General features: G+C 34.8%; 1 protein-coding gene across 1 annotated transcript in view; it reads left to right on the plus strand.

Annotated features, from left to right (window-relative positions):
• Positions 1-11,342, plus strand: part of Slc35f5 (solute carrier family 35, member F5) — a 29,715-nt gene extending 18,373 nt beyond the window's left edge. The window contains exons 11-17 of the mRNA XM_013030799.1: positions 8-72; positions 992-1,096; positions 3,270-3,429; positions 5,038-5,128; positions 8,123-8,277; positions 9,313-9,406; positions 10,514-11,342. Coding sequence (XP_012886253.1) covers positions 8-72; positions 992-1,096; positions 3,270-3,429; positions 5,038-5,128; positions 8,123-8,277; positions 9,313-9,388 — 652 coding nt within the window. The 3' untranslated portion in view covers positions 9,389-9,406; positions 10,514-11,342. The remainder of the gene's footprint in view (positions 1-7; positions 73-991; positions 1,097-3,269; positions 3,430-5,037; positions 5,129-8,122; positions 8,278-9,312; positions 9,407-10,513) is intronic.
• Positions 11,343-11,658: the final 316 nt, after the last annotated feature.

Here is an 11,658-nt window from a genome sequence, read left to right on the forward strand (position 1 = left end):
CTTGTAGCATTGGTGGTATTGTGCTGGTAAACCTGTCAGGATCTGAAAAATCTGCTGGAAGAAATACAATAGGTCAGTAACTAACTCACAGAGCAGTTTTGTATTTATAAAACAATATGTGTATTTGTTTTATGTGAGTAAAATTGTGTTGACAGGCTTTTCCTTTGTTTTAAGTTTTTTTTGAAAATACTTAAAAATAGGTATAGTGACACATTCCCTCTTGAATAATTGATGAGTACAGTCACTTGGCAGAATAACATTTCTTAGTTGTTTTTGAAAGCTAACCTAAATGTTACAAGTGAGATAATGGAGAGAACTGGTATTAATATTAGGTTATACATTTTGGAACATTTGTAAGTATAAATTATAATTGAAACAGAATATGATACTTGCCAAAATAAAGCCACTAGAGAATGAAGTAATAATATATTTAACCATAGTTAGTGCAAATCATCTAAAACAGAAGACAGGAGGTTGAACACTCAGCAGAAAAGAAAGAAGGTAGTTACTTAATGGGAGACACGGGACCTACACAGCCTTGGAGTGTCAGTGGGGGTGGAATGTGGATCCAAAATGATACATGGGGATGGGAAAACAAGCTTAGAGATAGAAAGCAGTTTTTATTTAATCACCAGCTTAGAGATGCAAAGCAGTTTTTGTTAAATTGGGCAATGTCCAGTGTCAGAATTGTTTGTGGGGAGAAAAATAAGAAATAAGCATTTTAAAATTAAAATCAAAGCATTACTTATCTGTGTTTTATTGTTACAACATATATAGGTGTTTTGTTATTTAATAAATGCTTTTTATTTGTTTGTTTACATGTTATATTCCTCTCCATATTACTGGAGGGCCCAGATGGGATGGGTTATTCCTCATCTTTTCATCTTCATGTACTTGTATTTGGAATTAGTATCTGATACATGATTAGATTTTCAGTAAGTACATTTCAAATTATTTAATAAATGGATACTTTATATCATTATATCATTAGGTTCCATTTGGTCCCTGGCTGGAGCCATGTTGTATGCTGTTTATATTGTTATGATTAAGAGAAAAGTAGACAGAGAAGATAAATTGGATATTCCAATGTTTTTTGGTAAGAGTATGTTTTAACTTGAGGCTGTTTCCTTTCAAGTCATAGTTTTGTTTTTGTGGTTTGGAGGCATTAGGAAAGCTTTTCCTCCATGTGTATGATTTTCTTAAAAACAGAAACTTCTTTTGAAGGTTATAAAGTTCATTCTCAATGCTTTTGTCTTATGTTGTCCTGTATTAATGTGTGTGTGTGTATGTGTGTGCGCGCACACACATATTACCTTAAGACAAGGTCAAGAAAGGAGCTTCTCTTAACACCATTTTTTGAATCAGTGTCTTCATCTGGTGAGCCAGAGAGATTCTGTAATTGTTAGAATTATGCTACTCCAAGCATGAGAGTTTGCTGTGTTACACATTTTGCCTCTGCTGAATCATTGGAAGCATGGGATTGAGAAAACTGTCTCCCCCCCCCCGCCTCGTCCCCCCCCCTCGCAACATGATACGTATTTATTTTCACTAAAATTTGTGGGCCATGTAAAGGCTTTCCATTGGTACATTATCATTTAAGTCTCATTCTTTTATAACATAGATTTTCAAATTACCCAAATACGTTTTTCTGGCATCAGTTCTTAGGACTAAGCAAATAAAACATATGATTTGATTTTTCAAACTTTTTTTTTTTGCCTAAAATCAACTTAGTCAGGAACTTGGAATAGATGTAGAATAGCAAACAACTGGCTTATTGACAAGGTATTCAACATCTGTCTGAACATAAATAAAAAAGGCTGTGAAGGGATTGCAGAGAGTAGCTGGCAGAGCCTCGCCAGACCTGAAATCTCTGTTCTGGCATCTTTTATCACATATTCATCTGGTAAATGAGATATTAACTGAGCTGAGTGGCTTCCAAAGGCTGACTTAGGGATTGTGGAGAGTCACAGGAAGGCTAGAGGAGGTAGAGTTGCAGGAGGTCTTAGAATCCTTTGTTGTTTCCACCAGAATGTTCTTTGGTGGGCTTTTTATATTACATTTAAATCATTTAAAGTCAGTGTAAATACTTAAACCTAGTGGATTAACAAAAATAAGATATTTGAAAAGCAATCACTTAAGTTCCCTTTAAATATAGTATTCAAGAAATAAATATTTGAAAAAAGACAATTCTAATGCTATCTTTTAGGGTCATAGAACATTCCATTTGGAGTATCTTTTCCATGTTTTACGTAGACCGCTATTTTGGTTTCCCTCTTAAGACACCCTAATGAGGCACCCTAAATACTGGCTTACTGTTTAGATGATGTATTTAGGTGAAGAAGAATATATATATGTATATATATATACATATAGATATAGATATATAGATATATATTCAAAATTTTTTAAAGAAGAGCTCTATAGTTACTTACATGGTTCTTCTAGCAGATCTGTGACATTTAACTGTATAGAAATGCAGTAAAATTATACTATAATATTATCTTTTTTGTTATATCTTTACCATACCTGTTTATAACCATATGTAACTTAATATCTATAAGAATAATAGCCAACTTTACTAAGTACCTTGTATGTTTTAGTCACTCTTTTTATATTTAGTTTAATCTTACCTGTAACCTAATTAGGTACTACTTTATATTTATAGAATGGAGAGGTTCTGTATTTTACATAATGTTCACAGTACCTATAAAGCAGCACTGGGGTTGGAACCCAAGGCAAACTGCAGAGCACAGTATAGTCTCTTACAAGTTATCAGTCTGTTCTTAGTGCCTATGTTGAATAGATGTTTGTGTATATGTTCTCTCTCCAACTGCCTTAGGTAGGCACTCTGAAGAATTTGATCTTTAGAACTTTCCTACAGTATTCCTATTCCTAGTAGAGCACAGCCTCTTTCTCTGGGATCAGAGAACAAACCATCTAATTCCTCCTAAGTAATTTAGACTGAATCCATAATTACATACCTACCAGTTAATTCTTTAAATTACTGACTTTGTTTTAAATGATTTATTCCATAGTAGTTTGCCCCCATACAGTGTGGATAATGGAACCTAAAAGTCAAAGATTCCATTTTTGATGCTGTGTTTTTCTATTGTTGAACTGTTGGTAAGACTAACTTCAAACAATGGAAGTTCCAGTGAAGGAAACCTGGTAACTTTGTACGAAATGTAATGTTTCTAGTTATAGAGTTAGAACTGAGAAAGATTTGAAATGAGCCACAATTTTAACTTTGATGTCTTGTACATTATTAGGTTTTGTGGGCCTGTTTAATCTGCTGCTGTTATGGCCAGGTTTCTTTTTACTTCATTATACTGGATTTGAGGACTTTGAGTTTCCCAATAAAGTAGTATTAATGTGCATTATCATTAATGGCCTTATTGGAACAGTTCTCTCAGAGTTCCTGTGGTTGTGGTATGTACTATTTATTCTCTTATGATTTATTGATTATTGATATTTGGATAGTTTGTATTTCTCTTTCTCATGTCTTTTGATGTCCCATTCTGTACCTTTCACTTCCACATGTACACACAAATAACAAATATATTAACTACCTTAAGTAAGCTCTTTGTTTTTTAACTCCTGAGTACCCAGTGTAAAGGTAGAAATCACGAGACCCTATCTGAAGACCAAACTAAGCAAAAGTACTGAGAGTATGTCTCAAGTAGAGGGAGCTCAAAAATGCCTGTTGAATAAATGAATGAACACACATACATGTATGTCTGAATTTCAGTATTCTAAATTTGTGAACATCTTTTAATATATTAATCTTTATAAAGGGCTTTCTGTATTTTTCTACAATTCTTTATTTTATTTTTATCAGTCGTGGGGCCTACACTCTAGGCCTGGGCACTGTCCCTCAGCTCTTCAGCTCAAGGCTAGTGCTCTACCACTTGAGCCACAGTGCCACTTCTGGATTTTTCTGCTTAAGTGGTGCTGAGGAATCAAACCCAGGGCCTCATGCATGTAAGGCAAGCACTCTACTACTGAGCCACCTTCCCAGCTCTTTACTATAATGTTTTCCTTCAACTAAAAAATATTACATTTGGAGTCATATAGCAACACTGATAGTGTTAAAAATAAAATGAGCAGGGCACTAGTGGCTCATACCTGTAATCCTAGCAACTCAGAAGGCTGAGATCTGAGTATCATGGTTCAAAGCCAGTCTGGGCAGGAAAGTCTGTTATCTCTAATTGACCACCAGAAAACTAAAGTAACACTATCGAAGTGGTAGAGCACTAGGCTTGAGCAAAAAAGAGCTCAGGGACAGCACCCAGGCCTTGAGTTCAAGCCCTACGATTGACATAAACAAACAAATAAAATGAAGTGCTTAAACTTGGTTAGGATAGATATTAAAAAATGGAAATAAATAAGGAAATATTCTTCAAAATATTTAGTTCTGTCTTTACTATGCTAAGCTAAATGAAAACAAAAATGTGCTATTTTCATGATGATGAGGTGCTAAGTGACATTATGTTAACTTATCACTTAAAGTTTGTGTGTAAGATATTAACCTACAGTTTTATTGATGCTTTTTGTTTGTTAGCTAAGTAGCACTTTGAAACCTTAATACTTCTGCTTAACTTTTAATTTTTTTTGTTGGTCATGGGACTTGAACTCTGGGCCTGGGCACTGTCCCAGAGCTCTTCAGTTCAAGGCTAGCACTTTACAACTTGAGCCACTGCACCACTTCCTGTTTTCTGAGTGGTTAATTAGAGATAAGAGTCTCATGGACTTTCCTGCCGGGCTGGCTTTGAACTGTGATCCTCAGATCTCAGCCTCCTGAATAGCTAGAATTACAGGTGTGAGCCACCACCTTACTTCAAACTTTTTTATACTTATATACTTGTATTTTGACATTTGAAGCTAAACTTTGGAATCATCTTAATAACTATTGTTTTTGTGTCTTGGCCCATCTTTTTTTTTATATTTGGTTTTCTTGAGTTTTTAATATAGAATTGGAACTCAGTATTGAATAATATAGAAAATTATGCCTCCTTTCTCCTTTCTCTCTCTTTTTAGGGGCTGCTTTCTTACCTCCTCATTGATAGGCACACTTGCACTAAGCCTCACAATACCTCTGTCTATAATAGCAGACATGTGTATGCAAAAGGTAAGGCAAACTATTTGTTAGATACTTCAGGTATAGCTTTAAAACAGACATAATGAAGATTATACAAATAATTTATAAATAAATAATCCTTAATGCCTCATTTCCAGATCTCTAGAGTACAGAAATGTAAAAAGTACCAAAAAGGTACATAATCTGCACTTGTAGGTTAAGGGAAGTATCTTCTATGTTGTTCTTGATAGTGTTTGCTTGTTTTCCATATGTCTGATGTGGGTCATTGTGTGGAACATGTGATATATTTTGCCACAAAATGGTAATATTTTCACATCTCTGATACGTTCAGACATTCCTTATCATTATGCTAATACTACTGTATTGGCCTAATTATCTGTAAATCTAGTGATAAATGCTGTCACTGAAAACACTGCAAAAAAGAGAATCTGAAGTTCTCCTGAAGCAGTCCAGAAGAGAGCAGTTTCTTCATCCTAGAGGCAGTAAAGAGTGGTTCCTTTGCCTAATGCTGAAGATAGAGTAGAGCACTTGCCATGCAGTCAGTATTTGTAAGCTTTATACTTGTTAGAATTAGGCAGTAAAGTATATATGTGTATATGGTCTGAAAATTGGAAGAGGAAAATACTTGAAAACTCAAAGGTTTATAATAGATACAACTAATAGCCTTACTTTTTAAAGCAGTTTTAGGTCTTTGTTTAGTTTTAAGGATAAAGGCAAAATACTCTCCATAGGGTGCATCCTATTTATTTAAAAACAATTCTTGGCCAAGCACTTGTGGCTCATGCTTGTAATCCTAGCTTCTCAGGAGGCGTAGTCTTGGGATTTTGGATCAAAGCCAACCTGTGCAGAAAAGTCCACAAGACTTCATCTCTACTTAACCAGCAAAAAGCTAGGTTGGAGAAAGGGCTCAAAGTGATAGAGCTCTAGCTGAGCAAACAGAGCAAGTTCAGAGCCCCTAAAGTTAAACCTGGTACTGGAAAAAATATGTGCTGCTGTGTCTCGACTATTAAATTAAATATACTGACTGGTAAGCATTTCAAGAGGAAAAAAATTATGATTTGTCATTAATTTGATACCTTATTTTATCTTTTTTCTTTCCCTTTTTATTTTGGTGTTAGTTTTGAGCTTGAACTCAGGGTTTTGTTGGATGCATTGAGCTTTTTTGCACAAAGATAAAGCTTTTTTGCTTTACCATTTGAGCCACAGCTCCATGTCCAGCCTTTTGTTGATTAATTGAAGATAAGAGTCCCACAGATTTTCCTGCCCGGGCTAGCTTTGAATCTCGATCCTCAGATCTCAGCTTTCTTAATAGGTGTGAGTCACAGGTGTGAGTCACTGACAATCAGCAGTCCCATTCTCCTGACTAAAACAATCACTAATAGGATAATATGTTTCCAGTCTTGCCCATGACTCTAAGATTTTTTTTGCCTCTGTTTTTAACTCTCAAAGAGGGAAAAAACTTTTTCTTTCCTTTAAAAGATAGATGTATACTATACTATTTCATCCTTTTTTTTTCCTCTGCCTGTTCTAGAGCTTGCACTCTGGATACTGGGCACTGTCCCTAAGCTTCTTTTGCTCAAGACTAGAGCTCTATCACTTGAGCCACAGCGCCACTTTCAGCTTTTTTTTTTAATTTATTTTTACTTATTTAGAATTTTAAAATATAACAATGAAATCCCCCTCCATATAACTCACATAAGCTAATATACTTTTTTTCAAACTCTTTATTGTGATTAAGTGATTACATAATTTCCCAAATTTCACAGTATTGTGGGATAGTGATGCTTAGTTAAAGTCACAAACACATTCTAACTTTCATGGGCAAATTGTCTACCGCGGTCTATAACATTTATGAGTTCTATGAGCTTTGCAATACAGTTATTTCTTCCACATTGGGTGATATGTACATTTTTTCCAGCTTTTTTTGAGTAGTTTATTGGAATAATATCATGGACTTTCTGGCCTGGGCTGGCTTTGAACTGCAATCCTCAGATCTGAGCCTTCTGAGTAGCTAGGATTACAGGCATGAGCCACTGACACCCAGCTCAATCCTTTTTTTTATGTCTGTGTGCTTGGTCTCCTCAGGGTCTGGGCACTGTCTCTGAGCTTTTTTGTTCAAGGTTAGTGCTCTATCACTTGAACCACAGCTCCACTTCTGACTTTTTGGTGGAGATAAGAGTCTCAGAGACTTTCCTGCTTGAGCTGGCTTTGAACCACGATCCTATCCTTAGATCTCAGGCTCCTGAGTATTTAGAATTACAGATATGAATCACCAGTACCTGGCACATTTAAAAGTTTTGATAGATGAATGTACCAGAATCAAGAAATCCACTTGAGAATAGTTAATAACCACAAAGGAGGAAATTTTTGGCAATGCAGTGTGTACAACAAGACTTCATTGTAGATATCACTACTTTTAATGTGCTAGACCTAATAAATGCTAAATATGCCTTTTTGACTTCTCTTTAGCACATTTTCCAAGCAAAAAGTATTGTTCTTGATATTTAGGCAAATGGAATTTTAAGATAAAATTGTACCTCCTTGTGTTTAATAATAATACACATTGGGCTGGGAAGGTGGCTCAGTGATAGAGCACTTGCCTTGCATGCCTGAGGCCCTGGGTTCAATTCCTTAGCACCACATAAGCAAAAAGAAAAAAGCCCGAAGTGGCGCTGTGGCTCAAGTGGTAGAGTGCTCGCCTTGCATGCATGAGGTCCTCGGTTCGATTTCTCAGCACCACATATACAGAAAAAGCCAGAAGTGCCGCTGTGGCTCAAGTGGTAGAGTGCTAACCTTGAGCTGAAGAGCTGAGGGACAGCGCCCAGGCCCAGAGTTTAAGCCCCACGACTGGACCCCTCCCCCCACAAAAAAATAATAATACACATAATAATGTCAGTGTTTATTTAGTGTTAACATCTTGGTGTTTTAACATATTCCTGCTAGTTTTGATAGTTATAAAACTTAGATTAAAGGGGAAAATTGCTTTAATGATTGTTTTGAGAATTTTTATTTTTTTGTTTTTAGGTGCAGTTTTCTTGGTTATTTTTTGCAGGAGCTATCCCTGTATTTTTTTCATTTTTTATTGTAACTCTCCTATGTCATTATAATAATTGGGACCCTGTGATGGTAGGAATCAGAAGAGTTTTTGCCTTTATATGCAGGAAACATCGAATTCAGAGGTAAGCTTAGTTTCCATATAGTTTTTTTTTAATGATGTTTGTCAAGTAAACAGAGAATCATATGCTTTTAGGGATTTCTGTGAGGATTTATAGAACCAATTATGATTTATTTGTGTTGGTACAGAGAAAAATAATATGTTTAGATTCTTTGAGTGATACTCTTTTCATTGCTAATATTAGTAATAAGGCTCATGATTCTCAGGTAAAAGAAAAGGCTTACTGTTTTTCTATAATGAATTTCAATATAAAAGCCTTCACTGGTTTGTATACATTTAATAATAAATATCCTAGTGTTGCATCAGATTTTCTCTTTTAAGTGTCTTTTTCTAGGGTATATTAATTGTATAAAATGTTTTCATTATGACATCTACATACATGAAAATAATGTTCTTCGCTCAAAGTCACCACATCTATATTACTCTTCTTTTCATCAGTTTTTAGTGGATTTCATTTAGCTGTTTATGTGTGTGTATATATTTCTATCATAGTTACCTTCTATCAGCCTCTCCTATCCTCCTGCTGGTTCTTCTCCCAAGCAGTCCTCTTTTTGCAATCATGGCATATTATATTATTATTATTATGATATCCAGATTATGAGCAAAAACATGTGGTATTTGTCTTTCTGATTGTGGCTTCTTGATGAATCTCAGTAACAACCATTTTCCTACAAATGATATATTTTACTCTTCTTTATTGATGAATTGTGCCTTTGTTTTTTTGTTCCACTTTTTAAAATCCATCATTGATTTAATTATTGTGTACTTAAAATTATTCTATAGCTTGATTTTTTTTAAGTTTCTTTCTTTTTTTTTTTTGCTGGTCGTGGGTCCTGAACTCTGGGCCTGGACCCTGTCCCTCAGCTCTTCAGCTCCAGGCTAGAGAGCTCTACCATTTGAGGCACAGCACCACTTCTGGCTTTTTCTGCTTATGTGGTGCTGAGGAATCGAACCTAGGGCCTCATGCATGCAAGGCAAGCTGAGCCACCTTCCCAGCCCTAAAGCTTTTTTTAAACTGTTACTTTTTTTCCCCCTCAAGAGTTCCAGAAGACAGTGAACAGTGTGAGAGTCTCATTCCTATGCATGGAGTTTCACAGGAGGATGGAGCCAGTTAGCTGTTGTCCATAGTCCAGGTTTGTATGTGAGCCTGCATCAGTGTTATATAACATTCTTATTCTTGTAAAATTCAAACACTGAATTGATTTTCCATAAGTGGTTGTTCAAGAGCTGTATAGCCAAAAGGCCATGTAGCCTCTGGAGTCAGACCTCCCTGGGTTACAATTCTCTGTGCTGGCTGGGAGAGCCTTGATTCTTAACCTATTTATTTCTCAGTTTTCTTATTTGCGAAATGTCATTGCCATAGAACTAAACTCATAATTTATTAGAAGTATTAACATTTCAAAATATGTACTGTAGTGCCTGACTCTGAAAGTATTATCTCTTATTTTTGTTCATGCTACAGCTCATCATTTTACTTAATGATATATTGTAGAATTTTTTTTCCTCTGGTTGTAATGTTTTAGCATATCCAGTCTTCTCTGTCTCTGTCTGTCTCTGTCTCTGTCTCTCTCTCTCTCTCTCTTTCACTGATTGTATATTGATTGTTTGGGGGGGTTAGTTTTTTTTTATTCTCCTTGTATATTCTGATTTTAGTTCCTTGTCAGCTGTAGAACTGACAAAGATCTTTTCCTATTCTGTTGACTGTCCTTTAGCTGTGTGACAGTGTCCCTTCTTGTGCAGAAGCTTTTTAGCATAATAGGATCCTATTTATCACTTCTTTATCCTGTTTTCGGAGCTTCTTAAATTCTGTATGGGTATGAACTTCCCGTGCCATTAAGTTGTAATGTTTTCCCTGCTTCTTCCTGTAATATTTTCAAGGTTTCAAGTTTTATGTTAAGGCTTTTCACCCATTTTGAGTTGATGTTGGTGAGAGATAGGGGTCCAACTTCAGTCTTTTTTCTGTGGACATTGCTTCTCCAATACCATTTGTTGAAGAGGTGATCCTTTCTCAATATTGATGTACAATTTTTAAGTGGTATTGGTGTCAGCCTTTGACATTGCTATGGAACCTCTATCCTGAGTTCTTAACACCTCAATTTCAAGAATATAGTTATTAATAATATACAGTGTCATATGTGTTCAATATTGGCATAATTAGCTGTTTAAAAACATAAGCTCTAGAAAATTAAAATGATAAAAATTATAATGAATACTCTGTTCTTTTGCCTTTTATTTTTTAGCCTGATGATGGAACATTATACAGCGAAGAGACAATCTGGCAAGATTTTATAGAAAAATGTTTCAGTGCCTAGTCTGAAAAATAACAGTTTCAGTTCTTTGAAACTCTAAAATATATTTTCCTCATGTCTGTTTTCTTCATTTTCATAATGAAGTACTTTGCTATGTAGCTATGAACATATCACTACAGTTATGGGAAGTTCCAGTCCACAGTCCATTGAAATGACCAACCTGCCTTACATATCTCAAGGAATTCAGTTGATGAAATGATTTAAACTAATCAAGGAATAAAATCCTAATGTTTGAAAGACTTTATTTTCACATACTTGTTAAATGTTGGACTATATTATGTTTCAAGGAAATCATGTAAGTGTGTAGGTCAGTATTTCTGACAGGCAAAAAAATACTCAAATAAGCTGCCTGTATTAGGTACGGAATGCAGTTTGTTTTGTAGAATATTGCAAAATAACTACACAGAAAAAAATGTTTTAACTTGAGTAACACTGTCTTCATGGAGATTTGCTGGAATTTTAAAGAAAATAAATATTTGAGAAAAGATGTGGTACCTTACACTACATATACTGTATTATCCTTTAATAGCATTAGGTGCCTTGTATTTTAAAAATGTAATAAACCATGACAAATTTTTAAAGTGGATGTATGAAAAATGATGTATTTCTAAAGATTGTATTGCTGTAAGTTTAATTGATAAAGCTCTGTTTAACTTAGAGTTTTAAAGAAATATTCTCTTCAATTAAGAAATTTTCATAATGGAATGATTTAAATTGAAGTGAAAAAGAGTATTATTAAAATAAAATGTTTATATATGTATTTGTGTATTAAACATATATCAAGTAATTTTGTATTTTTTCCACATATAAATGTGTCAATTACTGTTGAATGCTTCTTCTTTAAATAATTTTAGTTTTCTCAAGTAAATTTTTAATAGAGTATCATAAAACCAAAGAAGGGATTCTATTAAAAAATACATTTGAGCCAGGTTCTGGTGGCTCACACCTACAATCTTAGCTATTCAGGAGCCTAAGGAGATCTGATGATCGCAGCTTGAAGCCAGCCCAGACTGGAAAGGCCATGGGACTTCATCTCCAATAAACTACTCAAAAAAGGCAGTGCTGTGATTCAAATG

Source organism: Dipodomys ordii, unplaced genomic scaffold, assembly GCF_000151885.1.
Source record: "Dipodomys ordii isolate 6190 unplaced genomic scaffold, Dord_2.0 Scaffold133, whole genome shotgun sequence".
Classification (NCBI taxonomy): Eukaryota; Metazoa; Chordata; class Mammalia; order Rodentia; family Heteromyidae; genus Dipodomys; species Dipodomys ordii.